At 39.2% G+C, this 19,848-nt stretch overlaps 1 protein-coding gene across 6 annotated transcripts in view; it reads right to left on the bottom strand.

The window, feature by feature from the left end:
• mast2 (microtubule associated serine/threonine kinase 2) overlaps window positions 1-19,848 on the bottom strand; it is a 169,870-nt gene that overhangs the window by 51,765 nt on the left and 98,257 nt on the right. For 5 of the 6 annotated variants that reach the window (XM_036211612.1, XM_024278302.2, XM_024278301.2 and 2 more), the window contains one exon: window positions 12,414-12,445. In XM_036211612.1, the coding sequence (XP_036067505.1) occupies window positions 12,414-12,445 (32 nt within the window). Of the gene's footprint in view, window positions 1-7,642; window positions 8,266-12,413; window positions 12,446-19,848 lie in introns of those variants that run through there. The other variant, XM_024278306.2, reaches the window with a different exon arrangement.

A 19,848-nucleotide genomic window follows, 5' to 3' on the forward strand; every position in this document is an offset into this window, starting at 1 on the left:
AACCACTGCGCCACCGTGCAGTACAATTATAATCTAATATAATACACAGGAACACCTGATCTCCCCAGAACATCATCTGTTGTTCTATTATTTGGACAATGCCACCATAGTTTTAGGGAAATAAAGCTGTGTTCACAAGGCAATTCACGCATCAAGGGCGACAAGTTTCAAAGTGAAGTCAATGTATAGAAGCAGTCAGAGGTCTCCTGGCGTGATCTGAGTATCAGTTGCAGCTGTTGGGTGTGGCCATCGGACACAACACTCTGGCGACAGTGCCTTTTGGACAGAGCAGCAAAAATTCTGACACACAGTATGAGTTCGAATATCTGAACTTTGGCGAAGAATTGGCGTTGCGTCAACCAACAAGGGTCTGACCAGTGATGTGCTGATGATATGATCCGTGGGTGGAGTCTAAAAACCAACATGAAGATCCTCCAGAACTTTATGACATTTTTCTTTACTTGTATGAAGACAATAATGAAAAGGTCCTCTAATTTAATTATTTCTTCCCTCGGACTAATGCAGGACAGCAAGTCATTAAACTGGGTCACAGAGAGACGGAAGTACTGCTGACAGCGACCGTCAATTCAGACGCAGCGCCAGCAGTTGATGGTGAACCTCACTGTACTGGGAGAGTCTCTGAATGATCTCATGAACCCAGACTTGGAGATGTGCTTGACAGGCACAGGAAACTAAACTGAGCCTTTTGGAGTTGTTGTGATGCAACTCTTCATCTTGATAAGAATTCATATGATCAGAATCAAAAGAGAGAAAATGAAGCACCAACTACACGTTTTTATTTAAAGCCGGATATCATAAAGCCATTAACATGTGAAAACCTTTAAAAGAGTGGAGGATTTTAAAATCTGACTAAACGTAACCTAAAAGACAGTTATTTAAAGATTTAGATAAAACATGCAAGCTGCACGTCAGTCAAGCAAAGGATAGGTCAAAGAGAAACGGCGCACACACGGAAACTCGATTATTAGTCAAAGCCCAAACATGTGGCACTTGTTAACAGAGCTGCACATCAGCCTCTGAATCTTTTATTTAAACAGGAAAGTCCAGATTCCTCAGCAGGAACAAATTGTTTTCTGTAGAAGATGTTTGTCTCTCAAAGTTAAAGGAGCCGCACCTTTGAGCTGGTTGGGTCAACGGGGTCAGAAGTGTCGTTTTGTTGGCTATTACCTATTTTGTTCTGAGTCTTGTTCGGCCTGATTGTGGGGCGTCTGTGGGCCCACATTGCACTTGGGGTTTTTATGTTGGCACCAGTGTTCAGCAGCAGTGAGTGAGTGTGTGTGTGCTCTGGTGGATGGGACTGTGACTGTAAAGCTTTGTCAGGAAACACCATTTGATTTGTCACATGTTGCTCATCATATGAAACGATGTTTGTCAGTGAGACTTAATGGCTGTAATTTAAAAAATGCTTTGCTGTTTTACAAACTTCTTGAAAAAAATCTGTCAGAGAGTCTCGTGCTTCCAATTATAGTTAAGAATTGAGCTTAGGGAAAAACCATTGACTGTATGTGAGAACCGGACTGAGTGAGTATTACGACACCCAATGAAAATGACTTACTTATGGTTAAAAAAAAAATAAAGTCAATTCAGTCACCATTTATTCGCAATTCAAACGCCGCCATGTTGGAGCTAGCAAATACTCAAATTGAAAGCAGATTCGGGAGAATCTGTCACTCTAACATTTGAACCTTCAATGGGTCCAGCGGGCACCACATACTTTTATTAAAGGCATCTGATTTGTCAATTTATTACTTGAATAATTTGAATCATGGAAAAATGAATAATTAAATAAATTTGGATTAGCAAGAACATTTAAAAAAAAATCAGAGCAAGAATGGTTATTCTGACACATATAATGACAGTAATAGTTGTTTATTTTTCCATACAAGTCTATGGGAATTAAGCTTCTTGGAGCCAGCGAGTACTTCCTGTTTGGAACCCAATGAGGGAGGAGTCAGTCCAGTTTTCATATGCAGTTCATGGGAAAAACTTGAAGTAGAATATTGTAAAGGGATTATTTTTTTTCGAAAATAAAAGTGAAATGGGCTTTAGAGGTTTTGACTCTGTCTTTAAAAATCTGAATGATTGTTTGATCTAAAGTTATCCAACTAGTTTTTTCTGATTTCAGTATTACTGCAGCTTACTTTGCGTAATAAACAAAAACTACGCCCTCACACCAAGAAAAAAAAAATGTCTGGTTGATTGCTTTAAAAAAACAGGATGAAAAATAATTATTAATATTTTTTTAAAACTTCTCAAAGTTTTACAAAAGCAGTGTTGTGTCTTCTTTAAAACTTCCCAAGTTTTTAATTAAAGGCTGTAACTAATAAAATGAGTTGTTCTGGTTATTAATCATTAGGAGAGTTGGTTAGAGTCCTGAGGATGTCCCCCCAGACGATTCAAACCTAATTAGTGCGGTTTCCTGCACAAGACCAGGAAAACACCCGGAAACATATGTTACGGGACCACACATGATGAGGCTCTTACCTCCAGAGGAAGGGGTTTCCTCGTTGGTAAACGGGGGCGGACAAAGGGCCGTCGCACGAGAAGAGAGAGGGAGAGGAGGGAGAGAGGGAGAGTGCAGGGAGCTGATGGACAGATGGATGAAAGGAAGTGGGGGACAACAGGTGCTGAAGGAGGAGGATGCTGCTGTTGCCTTGGCAACGCAGCTGAGTCGGGGACCAGATTCTGCCAACAGAGGAGGGAAGGGAGGAAGAAGGAATGAAGGACGAGAAGAGAGGTGGCTGACGTGGGCGTGTACGTCCGTTGATGTTTGGAAAGTTTACTGCTAAAATGTTTTAACATTGGAGATGTTGCCAGCGAAACCTAAATAAACACTCATGGACGTACCGTAACTCTCCGACTATTTTGGCAATAAACGTGAATCAGTTGATTCTGGAGAAAAACAGCTTTGCATTGATAACGTTTTGACACAAACATGCTTTTCTCTGATCCACTGGTATTACATTAATTGTGTCAACAATTGAAGAGTTACGGTAGTCAAAAGAATGTCAACACTAGAGTTAAAGCTCTGGAGTAAAATATTGTCTTTTAAAAAAATTAAAGGATGAGAAAAATGATCAAAAGAGTAAATTAAGTCCAAAAAGTTGGCTGATTTTTTAAATCAAATGACAGTTAAACTTCTGCATTAAAGCTTCTGATTGCAGACTTAAAATGGGATCAACATGGTTAACTTGTCTGTTTGCATTACAAAAAAACATCGTTAGTAAATACAAATATATGTACCATAGATAATATTAGTAATTTCAAGAAAAAAAATCCCACAATAAATTTTAAAAATATCAAATCACCAACAACAAATGAATGGAAAGAAAAATACAAGTATATGTAAAATGACCACCTCTCTCAGGCATAGTAAAGTATGGAAGTAAAAGAACACCTAAATGTTTAAAAATAGGGTTGAATGACAAATAACCTAATAAATAACTTAATTTAAAATAATGTCAAATAACCTTATGAATAACTTAATTTAAACAAAAGGGCTTATGGTTGTGAACATATAACATATGAGACGATGGATAAATGAACTAACAAATGAAAGATGAAAACTCAGTTAAAATCTAGATTTTTCAAATTTAGTTGTTTTTTTTTGTTTCTTAATAAACATATCTGACCTGTCAGACATGTCACTTTTGTTCATGGGATGTTGTTAAATGCCCTCAATAACATGTATTAAGTGGTTTGTAGTAGGGATGTAATGATAAATCGAGTTCTATTCAGAAGATCCAACAGATTGATCAGTTTGAAGCAAGTTGTTAATCAAACCAATGTCATTAAATTACTTCAAAATAAAATAAATCAATAAATCATCAATATCGTAAAATACCATTTGGATTGAGACATGGTATTTTTTTTTTTTTTTTTCTATGATGTAAAAATGACCAAGTGTCGGACACACATGTGATGGCAGTTAAAAATGATGAACCATCATTACAGTCCAATGTGTGGAAACTCTTTGAGCTCTTTGAATTTAGCAAAGACGTGAGAATAGAGTGTGGTAGAATATTCTAATAATGCTTCCTTTGTATTATTTTGATGTGGAAAAACAACAGTGGGCTGAACTTTATGAAACTAAAATGTGAATGGATTTGTCTTTAATCCTTGTTTACTGTTTATTTGTTCACATATTTAATTTACACTTGAGTATCTTGAAATGAATACAGGAAATCTGGAAGACTTCAACTGCATGGTTCAGTATCAGGTATTTATCTGAGTCACAATGGTTGAAGTTTCAGCTAAAGATGTCCTGGATCGATTTTAGGTCAGTGAATCGGATTGTTATTAATGAACTAATAACAACTATAAATTGCATCATTAACCACAAATTATAATTTGAACCAAATCAATATCAAAAATGAGTCACTACACCTGTAGTTTATAGGCTTTGTCTTGCCTTAGAGTTTTGGTTTAGTTTGCCTCATTAAATTCAAAATGAAAGACTGAAAGACAAGAAAAGAAAGAAAGATCTTCAAACTGATAATTAGGTGAAGCATCCTTTATCTCAATCTGTTTGCTCTTAGTTGGGCTGTTGAAGAACACTTCATGAGAGACTTCACCATAAAGTTAAGTACTGCATGCAGAGAGAGTGCTTCCTTCAGATGTTCGGACTTCACGAAGGGACAAAAGCTAAGCTCACAAACTGATCACAGTTGGATAGAAAGCCCAAAATCAAATTCACTGATCTTCAAAGATCACTAAGAGATCACATCCAAAGACCGAGGGGGGGAAACGTTCAAGGACAAATCAGCTTCAAATCCCTTTGTTTCCAAATAATCCCATTCTGCAACAGAACAGAGCACAGACGAGTCTTCCTCAGAGTTCAGCTGGTACTCAGGGCTGACCTGCGGGGCAGGCGGACCGTATGGTGGTAGTCTCAGAGTCCCAACCCCCACAACGGGTGGGACAGACAGGGTGAGACTCCCTGCTGGTAGACGTAGATCTCTGCATACTTTAGTATGCACAGTGTTTACCCACCATGCAACGGGACCATCTGTGGTGCAGCTCCACAGTTTGAGCAAAATCAAACACGAAACCATCATGAAATAATGGACTGAGAAATGAGATTAGTCAAATGGCTTATCAGCTGAAAGACTAACCTGCTGTCAACATGGGCACATTTGCTCAAATATCTGCTGGCAGTCCCCCATTTTAGCAGGATTTTAATACAGCTGTCTTAATTTGTAAACATAAATCACTGTATATGATATTGAAGCTATCGATAAAATACCCACAAATGTAACAGCTCCTTGCTAATATTGACTTTGGTTGCCAATTAGTTTTTAGTTTCTTGTTAACCTCTTTTTCTTTTTTTTCCTTTTTTTGATTCATGCATTAGTATGAACAAGACAACTGAGAGGGTTTCTGGGTTAAAGGGTTGTTTTTAAAAAAAGCTATGCAGAATGACTTATTCAGAATTCTTTAGTAATAGAGTCTTGTTGTTGCGTGATTTACATTCATATTTGTAGCAACTCTCTGCTACGTATTAGCATAACTAGCTAAAACAAAAAAATACATCAGATTGATGGCAGAAAATCACAGATTAGAGGACTTTCTCTCAGTTTTATTTAGGCCATGTGAATGTTAGCCGCTAGTGGTTCTACATAAAAATCAATGATAAGTTAGCATCACGCTAACACACGCTTGTTTTTGTATACTGTTCACTGTTTTACATTTCTTGATGGGAAAACAAATCTTCAGAAGACCTGAAAAGCTGCTTCTCATTAAGATTTATTCATCTATCTGCCTGTATTTTATGCGTTTATGTTTGTATCTTTGTTGTTTGTTCCTGTTTTGTCTATTCGTAGGGAAATGTGGAAATTAGCTGCGAGCCAGATGTCCTGTGGACATGGCGTTGGTTGCATTTGAAATTCTAACAATGCTTTTTTTTGTCCTGTCCCTTTAAAAAAATTAAAAATAAAAAAAATCTGGACCCAGGTCAGGGAGGGCAGAATAAAAGCAATCCTTAAATCTCATAGTTAAGTATGTTATATCCTTTGTAATATAATACAATAATACAATTTATGATTTAGCATGTAAATTAGAAACATACTTGAAAAAATTGCTACTTGGCTTTCTGCTTTCTCAAAGCTTGCTTAAGTAAACTGGAATGTCAGCAAACAGTTCAGACCTTCTAGAACAATCGTCTTTGGACACATGGGGTCAAAGTGGAGTCATTTCGTCATAAAACAGCCTGAAAGCACAACAGCTCTGCAGCAAAGTGGTGGAAAGGTGATGATGTGGGCTTGTTCCTTAGTAACTAAGTCAAGCACAAATTCCTTTGAGTAAAACATGAGCCCTGCAGTCCAACAGACATATCCCCCTCAAGACCAGCAGTACCAGACTTTCAGAGTTCTTGTGGTTGAATGTAAAAAAACTGGGCCCAGTATGTCCCTGATGATAAAAGACGGATGACATCCACCAGGAAAGAATTCAAAATTTTATATAATAAATCTTTAAGTGAACATGGGTTGGATTATATAAATAAAAAGGGTCTAAAATGTTGATTATTTATTTATCTGAAACTGTAGTGACCTCATCTGAAACCTGAAGAGAACAAGATGTTTGCTCAGAAGCCCTGATGAAGTCGATGTGAGAAATGAGCGTGATGAACTTCCTTTCTCATCAGATAAGAGGGTTTTATCTGCATTGCATCATCTTTAGTCAGGGTTGCGTGTGCGGTTGAACTAGGTCAAGTTTAACAGACTGTAAAAAGTCAATGTTTTTGTTCACTTATATCCTATCAATCGTTATACATTTAAAAGCAATTTTTTAATTATTATCTTAGTCCTTCGATATATTCCAGTTTACGTTTCGCTGTCTCTATGTTTAGCAGATTTTTTTCAGTGTAATTTTTTCATCCTGTTTTTAAAAACTACAATGTGTTTTGCATTGGGATTGGCTGTCAATCAATCTATTTGCTGTCTCTCCTGTATGTGATCAGTTTGCCAAATTTACACAAATCTTCGATTACAAACAGATCTTTAAATACTGGATACATTTTCTATGAAAGTTTGAACTGTGAGAGTTTAAATAAGAGATAAAAGTGTGAAAATATTCCTGTCTGTTTAAGAAAAGTCTTCAGTAAAGAGTTTGATAGCCTTAACACATCTAGAATCATACAGCAATTTTCCCCTATCGTGGGTTATTTATTCAACATAACCCTGGGGTATATAAAGGACCACTGTATTCTATTTTTTTTTCTTGCCATTTCTATGGATCCGTGTGTAAAAGTAGCATGTGGGTCAATCACAGCTAATTACATCAACTAAACTTTATTGTGATTTTAAAGCTGTACAGTCAAGTTTGAGCCTTTTCTGTATTGGATGAGCTGATTTGATGCTTTATGCGGTCATTGTGAACTGATGTTTGTGATGAATTACCAGTTATTCTTTTACATTTTTTGCTGACTCAATCCAGTCACTTTTCACTGACGCAGTGGGGATGAATGAACTGTGATTCAGCATTAAACCAAGAAGACACAAAGTGATCGTTATGAATCATTGCTCGTTTTCTTCTGCTCAATTTATCGCTCGAGATAAACAAATGCACACATCACTTGTGGCCTCACAAGCACACAAACTTGCATGAGCACACACGCTCTTACTGGAGGCGGAGATGCGGCGCTCCTGCTCGCTCCTTCCTCCTTTTCATCTTGTGTTCTGGGACAGAGGGATCAGCTGTAATCTGTAATAATCCAGCAAAGTCTGTTGGTTCATCTGACCAACAAAAGCATTCTCGCTGCCGAGCAGCCCCTAAAAACTCTGAAACGGACTCCGTCACCCTGACGGAGCCTCAAAGAGCAGCGATGTGTGTGCGAACGAGTGTTGCTCTTATCTCCACTCACACACACACACAGCTATGTAAGGTATCTGGGCTAGAGTGTTCATCCAGCAGCAAGCATGGGCTTGCCGAGTCCAAAACTGACTGATTGCCACAGCATTGTCCGGAGAAACGGCTCCAATCAACAACTCCAGAGTTCAACACAAAGTTTAAAACACACACAGGGTAAATCCTTCCAAATGGAGTCCTCCGAGGACAAAGAAACTAATCCAAAACATGATACGGTGGAGTTTGGAGAAGTTCCAGCAGAGACCAGACCACCGGTCATGGTACAGAAAAACTCAAAAGGAACGCTCCTGCCGCCCCGCAGACAGGAGAGCCTTCCCCGGGAGCAGCCGGTCCAGTTAATCCCCCTGTACTCCTGCCAGCGTCAGCTCACCCGCGACCAGGCTGCCGGCCGCCACAGACAGGACTGAGAACTCGGCAGACAGCGGCAAGGGACAGAAGGGCGAGGAGGAGGGGAGGACAACGCCGGATAGAGGAAACCTGAGATGCTCTCTGTGTGTAAACAGCACAGCTTCGTGTAATGTTTACAAAATACTTCTACATTGTTGGAACTCTGCTAAAATCAGCAGAAACGTGTAATTAAAAAGTCATCAAGACCAAAACTTTCTTGGAAAAAAAAAGCTGAAGTTACAATTGATTTAACTTTCACAAATGTACTCATACATTTATGCTAAACGTTTATGATGAATGAGAACTAACATATTTTATAGCAAAACTCAGCAAGTAAGTATTAAATACTGTTTTGAACTTAAAAATAAAAAGTCACTTAGACAATTAGGTGGGGTTTAGTTAAAAATTTAAGACAAATATTTCATTTTTTTAAGTGCGACTTCACTGAAAATTTTTCTAAAGACCTTAATTTAAAAGAGTTCCAAGTGTTTTTTTTTAATTATAACTATGCAGTTTTTAGCCAAAATGTAAAAATCTGTGTGGTTTTCTAGGACATAGTTTCTGCAGAGCGGCAGGAGTTCATTAGGAAAAATTGCCTCTGAGTTGCGGGTGGGACTGTTGTTGCAAAGTAAGTCTGTTCTCATTTCCCATCATCCCTTTATTATAATTATTTTCTTTATATATGTGCTCCATCATGAGAAAATGCTACAAGAACATGTTAAGAACATGAAAAAAATGTTTTTACATTGTCAAGTTAATATTTGCTTTGCACAGTTTTACCCATTTTATTGTAATATATCTAGTTATAAATGGTTCATTTTCTGGGTGAAAGTGAAGAAGAACTTTTGCAAAGCCCGTTTGATGAATTAAAGCGAGGGACAAATTCAATAAAGGTAAGGTTTCCATGACCCGGCCAGGTCCAGCTGTCACTCCATCTCTCTTCTGCTTTCTGAGAAGCCTGAGGCCGCTGCTGACGCTGCAGAGCTAAATGCAGCTCACATGTCAGGCTGCTAACTCACAAACAATGGACTGAAACACAGATGGCTTTGACTGGAACACTGACATGCGCCCGCGGGGTTCTGTAAATCTGGAGTGATTACTGGCCTGACGTGGGAGCAGCTGCAAGACATGCGACCGACGTTACATTTCACAACGTTTACCTGCAAATGTCACCTGAATGTTTCCCACGTAGCATTTATCACTTTTAAGCAAACTTCATTCTTTGGAATAGGATTGTTGGCTTTGATTTCATTGAAGCATTTTCACTTAAGCTACAGGCAGAACTAGAATTCTTCCCCTACGGCTTCCTCCTACCCCTCCAACTGTAGGGGCATTTGAAGGGGTAGGGTTGTCGGAAACAGTTTTTTTTAAGGGCTAACCCTGGGGGGATGCAGAGCCCTACGCCGGGGTGTTTCTCGTAGCACTGTGGAGAAGCACATTTCTCCTTGTGGGTGTTCTTTGAAGCACACGAGTTTACATTTAAATGTATTTTTTGTGTTTTAGCATGACCTTTTTAAAGTTATGAAACTGATGTTTTGAATTTCAGACCACTAGCAGCTCTTAGCTGACTGGCCACTACTGATGACATCATCAAGGGGGAGCGATGTCTGAATTTGAAAACATTTTTTTCCCAAAACTCTGTTTGGAGGGGTCACTCCCATTTAACTGTCTCAATGGGTGTACTGTTTGATTAAAATGTATTGATTGAATAGGGTGGTAAAGTCAGGTTTCTGACTGTCTCTGAGTTTGTGAACAAACATACAAATACACAAATGCACACACCAGCATGATATAAAGAAATTTATGACGCAGTTCTGTTTTCTACAAAAGCTACAAGGAGGGATGGAAGACAGAGTGTTGTTCTTATTATGACTCCATAGTGTTGCAGCACTGGGGACAACTGAACAGGTCAGAGAAAGTTTCCCCAAAGACCAAAATAGCACAAGGCTGGAAGCTTCCTGAGCGGCTCAGCATGAATGTGCAGAGCTGCAGTCAAGCACAGACATTTAATGCAATGCTCCATGCTGACATTGTTGACATCCAAGTAGTGCATGAGCTTTGTTGTGCATATGAGGGCAGGGGGATGCCTGTGAGGTGGGATGAGGTAGAAGATGTGCCGTCTCCTGTTGCTGTAGCAACAGATGAGCCATAGGGGGGCTGCTGCTTCATCTACAAACCCAGGGTGATGAAGAAAAGGTTCTCTTTTGTTACAGAGTCCAGACATGTGCTGGTAAACATCAATAAACCGAGACAAGTGAGCAAGACATTTATGAGAGATCACACTCCCACAAACCTGATAAAGCTGAAGAACATAGATGGGCTAGAAGGTATGTTCTTAAATGCAGTTTATTTGCTTAAAGTTTGCTTATATTTCATTATTAGGGATATCCTAATCAGGTTGTTTGGCTCTGATTCGATTCCAAGTCATTTGATTTTCAAAATCTGATGATTCCGCCCACCTACCAAAAACAATGACTTTGACTTTGTTGGTGATCTCTTGACAGCCATGTCATTGAAGACTGTCCATTATTTTCTCATAAAAAATATTAATACCAATCCATCCATCTATCCATCCATCCACCCATCCATCTACTTTTTTGAAATGCTTTTGAATGTCATTGTTTGTATTAAGACAAACCAATAGACACTTGCTGTCAGTTTTGAACATTTTTTTCAAAGAGTTATTGAACTCGGAATTCCAAATCAGTGAATGCGTCCCAAAATTTACTCAACTGTTTTTGTGCTGTGCTCAAACTCATGCTGTATTCTGTTGCCCCTCAGGGGAAGAAAAAGTTGTGATGAGTTCATGACATGCAGACTTCTAATGGGGCATTTATTTAAAATAATAAGATTAGAATGTATAACACTGATCAAAATATAAATAACTCATTTTATTGGGATGCAACATGCAATTCCAATCAAATCTGAAACATGGTCTGGCCCAATTTCTGATCATGTGACATCTGTATCACCCAGCATGACTACTAGGCCTAACACTCGTCAGAGCTGATCTCATGGATAACCAGAAAACTTTGATCACTGCCTGACTGATCGGTGCATCTCTAAATTAAAGGGTTTCATTTTCTAAACTTTGTAATAAAGCACATATGTGGAACATGCTGTCTTCCTTACACAGCCAGTCAAATGACTCAAACTATCTTCTTTATAGGATGGTGTCATTTCACCTCAATGTTGTAAAACAACTTTCTGGATTTAAAATTGCTCCAGCGACAGCAGGCAAGAAAAACAAAAGTGACATATTTTCAGTAACACTCACAGAAAATAAATTTGTGTTTACATTTTTTTTTCTGAGAAATGAATTGAGGCGATTTCACTCAGTTATAAAACCTTTGAACAGATTTTGTCATGTGGTACAGGCAGAGGTTTATCAAATGCTGCAGATAAAACCAATCACCTTTTTCTAGATCACGTTTTTCAAAATGACGGAATTTCAAAACATTCTACATTTCATCAAGGATCAGAAAGGGGCGAGTATGATTTAGTAAAAGGTGGGCTTTCATCCCTTTTAACGAAATAATGATGCATTCAGGTACCTCAGAGACATCAGCATGCCCCAGCATGACTGATATCTGCCCCCAAAGTGAGGTTACAGTGCCTGCACTGATGATGACCAATGTCATAAGATGACAGGCTCAAACAGCTCATCCTCAAAAACCCACAAGCATGACGGTAAACTAGCCACCCATGCTGAGACCCCCCCTGTCCTACCAAATCCAAACACACCACCCCACACACACAGGAACATTCAGCGATAAAATTAGATCTTCATCTATTCACAGAGGGATGCTCAGCTGTTCCTGTGTGCTCACAAACGCACCGTGTGGCCTTTAGGATTTATCCTTCAACCCACTGATGGGAGCACATCCTAGCACCCATCAGCACCACTGAAGGATTCTCTGTTTGCACACGACATCAAACTGGGCTCAGGTGGCAGCAGAACGTCGCTGGCAGTTCAACAGAAGTCTTCCCACCACTGTTGTGTTGCTCCTCTCCACATACATTTATGTTTGGCTCATTGTATTCAGCCTAAAAGCTTCCCAAACATTTCCAGATGACAGCTCGGGAAGCAGCGCAGACAAACATGGATGGATCAGACAGAAGGGATTATGGGTACTTACAAACTGCCTCTTCTTGGAAGGCTCAGCTCCTTCTGAAACACAGACACAAAGAGAGACAATATTAACTCACGGGTTCGATCATTCAAAGCTTTTTAGTGAGCTGGTATCTGTTTGAATTTTCAGCAGACAGACAAAACTACGACAGAACATCAGTGAAGGTGTCCGGCCAGCAGGTGTCACTGTGACATTACTCAAGATGCAGTGCGAGGAGGACCAACACCCTGTTTTCTGCACCTGAATGTTTAATCGCCAGAGCACTGCAGTCTGAGCACCCGAGGGTGTTACTATGGTAGTAACAAGCCTATGAAGGACACAGCAGAGCGGCTGGCTCACAGCTTTATTGATTAACAGATGAGTGAAAAGCTGCAGACGTGGGAGAAGCAACAGCTACCAATTATTCTCACAGGGAGGGGCCTTCATCATCTAGCCTCTCATTTCTAAGAACACACTAAGATTTGGAGGCTGGTCCGGATGGATCAGAGACACACACAGACCTGATCCACTCACGAGCTGCAACCTGACCTCCTGAATTACAGCTTTTCCTGGATGACAGCCCAAAGTACCTGTGTGTCAGTCTGTGTGGCTTTGAAAAGTTTACGCCGCCTGGCTCCCAAAGTAGGTCAACATCTGGTTTGACACTGAAAATCCCCGTTAACAACAAACGGCAACAACGATGGAGAAGTAGGAGGAACAAACTCACTGCAAAAAATCACTAACAAATGACCTACTTAAAAAAATAATAACTATTTCCAACACTTACAAAAATAGAGATTTCCTCTTTATGCTTTAAAGAACTAGAATTCTTGGAGACGTCTAGACTTAGCATGTGATGATGTGAATTGGCGCACCTGTTTTGACTCCGTCACACTTCTCGTCTCCTAACGCACACAAAAGCAAACGCACACAATGTTCCTGTGTGAGGCGACAGATAAGCTCCCCCCTATCTCTTCATATCTCTGTGCAGAATGCTAATGGGCATAATGGAGTCTGGGTGGTGGAGGAGAGTGAGTGGGTGCACGGCGGAGGTCTGCTGCGATAACATCCGTCCGAGCGCTGCTTTTCAAGTTTTAAATGGAACAGAGGCAACAACAAAAAAATGTTAAAAATGAGCGGGTGTTGCCAGCGTTCCATTGTTTTTTTAACCTCTGTCGTTGGCTCAGTTATAGTTATATAAAGTTTGTCATCCAGATCCCCAACCCACTCAATTACTGTATTAAAATCGAATTATTTAAAAGAAGATCTCTTGTAGTTCCTAGAATTAAATATAATAGAAACTCCCCTCCAATCACCATCCTATTTGTTTTTAAAGCTTCTAGAAACTAAGGAAACTTAAGTCGTTTTCTAGGACAGGGGGGGAAGGTGGGGCCATTAGCAGCCCCTCACACCTTTAACCTAAAATAACCAGTGCAAAAAAAATGTTGAGCAATATTGAAGTTCTGCAGTTGTACAGTTTTGAACCTGATGCAGCCCAGATGAGTAAAACAAAGCTGTTCATGGATCTATTTGTCTGCAATTGGATGCATCAGAATGGAATGGAGCAGGAAGCTTGGGGCCCACCAATTGCAACTCTTCCTATGTCACAAATAAAAAAAAATGTTTTTGTCTGCTCCTGATTCACAATAATTTCAACCAGAAATGGAATTTTAATCATATTTTTTTTGTTATTTTGTTCTTCATACTGAGAAAATGCCACTAGAATGTATTAAAAACATGAAAAACACATTTTCACTGGAGTGGATCTTTAAATACTAGCAAGAAACATCAAATTCTCCACCTTTCTGATTAGACCTGAGCAGCTGTGTCTCTTATTTTACCCCATGTTTGATTATTTTGGTTATCTTTACTTCTAGATCATGTAGAAACTTTTATCTAAAACGGAAGGCCAACTATCTGAACGTGTGTGGCTTATTAGCTAAACCCAAAAGTGAAAGCCTTCAATTTGTTTTTATTAATGTCGCAATTTGAAATTAATCGACAAACGCTTTCATGCAGTGAAGGATTTCTACCCCCCTCCCCTCCCCAGCTGGACTCTGCTGTGTCTTTACAGCAGAAATATAAGAAGAGCAGAAGAGGAGCGCTGCGGTTTAATCACCCTCTGCTCTCATCGTCCGTCCGCCCCCGCACATGTAAAATGAAGCTCATCTGAAACCCTCGTCTGACAGCTTATTGCATTACAGCCTGTTTTGTGTGTGCCGTCGCTGCTTTCTGAGTTTTGAGCCCTGAGGGAGGATGTCCTCCCCCCAGCCCCAAAGCCATCCCGCAAAAAAATAACCAGGGGGAGGCCGAAACGGGCTCGGCAGCCAGGCTCTGTTAAACGAACCAAACCGAGAGCTGTGATGAAATTATCCGTGGTGATGGAGAGTATTATCGCAACACAAGCCTGAAGCTTTCAGCCCAATGGAGGACAGGAGCTGATGATTCGCTCTAAAGCTGAGAGATGGAAGGAGGGGAGAGGAATGAGAAGGTTGAAGAGGAGGAAGGCTACAATGCTGTAGATTGGCTAAAAGTATTAGGAACATGAAACACAATCTGAAAGAGTTTGTCTGTGATGAGACATCTCCCACACACCATTTGATCCTCAAACAGAAGAAATATATCAGCAGTTACTCTGCTGTTTAATTCTGGCAAACCCTGAAAATCTCCTAATATGTTGGTGAATGTCTGTGCTTCAGATATCCACGTTTACTCAACTGTGTAAAGGTATTTATCTTCCAAAAATACATTAATAAAAAATAATAACGTACATTTGATCAGTCAATAAAGTTATTTCTTGAAGGGAAAAAGAAAACACCAAACAAAGGTTTGTTTTGAATTTTACCCAAATTATTTGATTAGAGGAGCTCACAGTAAATACAATTTTTACTCAGAAAAATTCATGCCCATGATAAACCCATTTCATTTGATTTTAAAATACTTCACATGCCCATTGATTTCAATCAAGCAAAGAGCTTGCTAAATAACTGAATAAATCAAACTGAAAAGCTATTTTTTCATGGATTCCATAATGTGTTTTAGGTCTAAACTGGTTTAACTTGCTGTACATTAAAACAGTAACAATTAGAAACTTAATATAGCCAAAAACAAAATAACATTAAGCCCCAAATTACTGTAGTTTTTAGTTGGTGTTATAGCAATTACAAAAAAAAACTGAAATTCAGCAGAAAAGTCTGCAAAAAAAGAAAAATATTCATTTTTTTGTAGTTTTTAGAGTTAAAAAGCAGCACACAGCTTGTACCATCTGGGAGTTTTTGGCACCAAATCTTATAAATAACAGTAAAGAGACAGATTTATTTTTTTGATGTGAAAAATCAAGCTGATGGCTAACCAGACAACCTGAATTGGAACCATATTAGTTCATGTGAATAAGCATCTATAAAAGTTTTAGAAGGTGATAGAATTTTGAAACTGACGTCAATAGCAATCGACTGGCTGATAATAAAGGAAGGATGAGTGGATCTCACAATCGGACAATCTCTGATGCATACGTCACCACACGTGTGTCGTCAACAGTACATGAGAACTGGACTTGTGACCCCCCCCCACTCATGTTACAAACAGGAAGTACCTGCTGGCTCCAAGAAGCCAAAATCCCATAGACTTTTATAGACTTTTCCCATGCTTGCATGTACATTTGTGTGTTGTTTGTTGTACATTTGTTGTGCATCTTTGTGTGCATTGGATTTGTTAATTTCCCGTGCTCGGCGCCGCAGATGGCTGCCGTGGTGTGATGGTGTGCGTTGGGCACCATCATCACCATGACAAATTCTTCGTATGTGTAATCATACTTGTCAATAAAGTTGCTTCTGATTCTGATAGAGAAATAAGTATCTATTACTAAGTCATTATCTGTCAGAATCTTGCCCAATATTTTACCATGTTTTTTTTAATCCTCTTTTTTTTCATATGTTTTCTTTAGTGTCGGTTAGTGCTGCCACAAACGATTATTTTACTAGCTGACTAATCAGCGATTATTTCTTCCGATTAGTCGACTAATCGGGTGATGCGCAAAGTGGATGTAAAACACACATCTTAACCATCATTAGCTTTAAAATAACAACAAATAAAGACAATTAAGGTGATAGTTTATTAAACTTTTAAGGAATCGCACAGCCTCTGTCCTTCATTAGTGTCTGGCATTAAAACATGATTAAATCAAATGAGGATGGCATCTGAAACAAAGGAACTATTTTTCACAAAAGATAAAGTTTTAGTATCATTGACTCAAATATAACAAAAGCACATTTTTGATGCTGAACGCTCACAACTTCGTTCAACTTTACTACACTCTGACTCCACATAATATAAAGTAACAACTAATCGACTATTAAATTAGCTGTCGACTAGGTTTCATGTGAAACATTCGAAACAGATTTTGTGTAACCCGCTTGTACTTCCAACAAGCTCATCCCAAATTGGTGAGAGGGGTTCCCAAAGAAATGCTGACTGAGATGAATCACTGCTTATACAGACATTGTCTGGCTCCAATATATATACAGTATATATATATACTGTTTACATGGTTGTTTTTTGTGTGCCAAAAAGTGTGAGCACCCCTGATTTAGATGATCATGTTTGGTTCTTTTGACATTACTTGTAGCTTCCTGACATAAAGTGATAGACGAGCCAAGCACACATTACACTCAGGCACAGTTGGAACAGCTAACAAATTCCAGGCATAAATCTATTTGACTACAGTGATTTGACTACTAAAATACCTGTTTATATAACATATGTTTATTTTAATGTGGACTTGGGGGCTGTGCTTCAAACTTCCCATTCCCAAGTTATAATTGTAAAAGTTTTTTGTACAATATAACTGTTCTCATCTCCTTTAGAACAGATGAACTCCAATGACTGGGAGAACAGAGTGAAGGATATTCATGTAGCTGCAGGTACCAATTTAGACTGTGGTACTAATCAGTCAAAAATTGATTTACTTGCTGCAAAACTCAAAACAAAATTTCAACCAATGTTTTTTCAAAAGGGTAATTTGAAGGAAAAATGGAAAATCAGAGTCTGGCTGCACAACTCTTTCAGCTTGATCACAAATAAAAACAGAGTAATTATCGTCACACAACCTTCAGCTGCTCTCATGCAACAAAAGACCACACTTGTGTGGGTAACTGTGTGTGTTTGGCTCTGTGGGTCTAAATGAGGAGAGTGTGTGGTCACGCCAAGGAAGGGCTTGATCGTAATGACATGTTTGAGTTGAGCTAAAAACATGCAATTAGCAGAAGGATGCCGAGTTCCACCGGAGACAATGAGAGCTGCGGCGAGAATTCACTATCAACACTGTGAATACTGATGAGACGACAGTGACAACAAAAAGACTCTGATGGGGTAACACACATCTACACAAAACACAAGGTTGCTTCACAGAGACACAGTCATGGAAAAAGCTTTTTTTTTATTATTAATGGCGACAGTTCATGAAAAACAGTGAAACTGGCTCAGGAAAAGTACAGGAGCCTCCATCTACAATAGAGATCCAGAGCCAAAACAACAGGGACATGTCTCACAGCCAGCAGGCCTAAAGAGTTAGAAAATGTCACCATCATATTGAATTTTTGTTGATGCCTAAATGCTAATATGTTTCAAACAGCTAAAAGTTGAAACCTTAGTCATGCTCCTTATTTAGGTCAGAAGTATGGCATGAGGGCACAGAAAAACAGCACCCCGTATGTCATAAGTGCATCTATTATCCTTACAAATACTCTTACGATACATATACCGCACACCTGACAATCATACGTTTCATTTTTATGATGTCGCTTAAGGTGGCTCTATAAGCCTCGAGGAAACTATAAGGCACACCTGTGTTCCTCATAAAATGTGGCCTGTCTACGACCCTCCACGGGGCCAGACAACCAAAAAAACCCTCACATGTATGGGTCAAGCCCCTGTACGATCCATGTGACCAAGACTAAAATTCTAAAAACAACACAAAAATTGACTTGGTGGCTCAAAAAACCCATCTCAACTACTGCATCATTCTATACAACAAAACCCTGTAAAGACATTCGATTTGGTTTTCACTGCAGCACATTAATCCCTCCTCACCTGTCTGTCTACATAGTGGCTTAATGTCAGGTTGTGTAATCTAACCCGCTCAGCTGCTGGCAGCAAACTGACCCGGATTGACCTCAGATTATCAGAAATAAATGCCAAAAGTGACCCAATGACAGTGTGGACTGCTTTGCAGAACTGCATAGCAAAAACCTACATAAAGAAAAGTCAGGAAACACTGATTTGCTGGTAGAACCTGTACTGCTGTAATATAATATAATGCAACTGAGACCACAGCTGGTGGATGTGAACCAAGATCCAGAGGTGTAGAGGACTTCTTGCATAAGACTTTTCCCAATAAGAACAAAAGTCCACCTCAACGAGAAAGCTGCTTAAGACTTTTGTTTCAGAGCTACAGGTCATCTGGATCGAAATTTGTTTTACTTTCGCAATTTTAATTCTGTAAATCCCAGAGTGTAATGTGGATCAGCAGATTAGCAAACAGTGCTGTTGTACAATGTTTGTTTAAAGGAGCCCTGTCGACACGCACTGACATCCTGTGGTCAAGTTAGAAACAACAACTCTTTTGTATGCCTTCAAACCAGTGTGTCTACTTCTTGATAATAAGATAGAATAAAAGTCAAAGAAACACAAAAATTCATCACTTATGGGCCACAAAGACATGTATGTATGCTTTACTGGTCTAATCAGCTCTATAGTTTTCCCCCCAAAAAAGTTTTTTTCTGCTTTGAAGCTGTTCTATACCACAATCTCTGCATAGTCACAGTATTAAACTACAGTAGAAGTTTGTTTTTAACACATTATAAATATAATAACAAAAAAAAAAAAAAAGGCTGTGACTTTTTTAGCCTCATTCTGTTGAGATCTGGTTGGGTCACGTTCTCTGTTGATCAACAAAACGTAAAATTTTGAGATTGGGAGTAGGGCAGAAAAAAAAACAAAACAAAACAAAAAAAAAAAAAAAACAATAGTTCCACTTCAATGAAGACAGGATTTAACAGGACAATAAAGCTTCTGCAGGAGAATGAACTAATTGTCTTAAGGACACGAGCTGCATCCTAATGCTCCTGCTGGGCGGTCTCCGGGAGATGCTCGCAGTTGCAGGTTCAGACCCACTGGGACCTCTGAGGCTCAAACAATGGGGGTGTTAGCGGGAGCCCGCGAGGGTGGGAGCATCCCCGCTAACACACTTTACGATCGAAGTGCATTATAATTCACTTGAGTCCTGGACTGACACATTAACACAACTAATCTCCATTACTGGCTAAGAAAAGTGTGCAGGGGGGGGGCATCCATTTAGGAAGCTTTTATTGTTCAGACCCAAACACTAATAACAAGCAGTTTGTGCTTCCAATCACTGGGAATGTGTAGCAACAGCAATACAATCATTATCAACATTTGCATATGC

This window comes from Oryzias melastigma, linkage group LG4 (genome assembly GCF_002922805.2).
Source record: "Oryzias melastigma strain HK-1 linkage group LG4, ASM292280v2, whole genome shotgun sequence".
Taxonomy (NCBI): domain Eukaryota; kingdom Metazoa; phylum Chordata; class Actinopteri; order Beloniformes; family Adrianichthyidae; genus Oryzias; species Oryzias melastigma.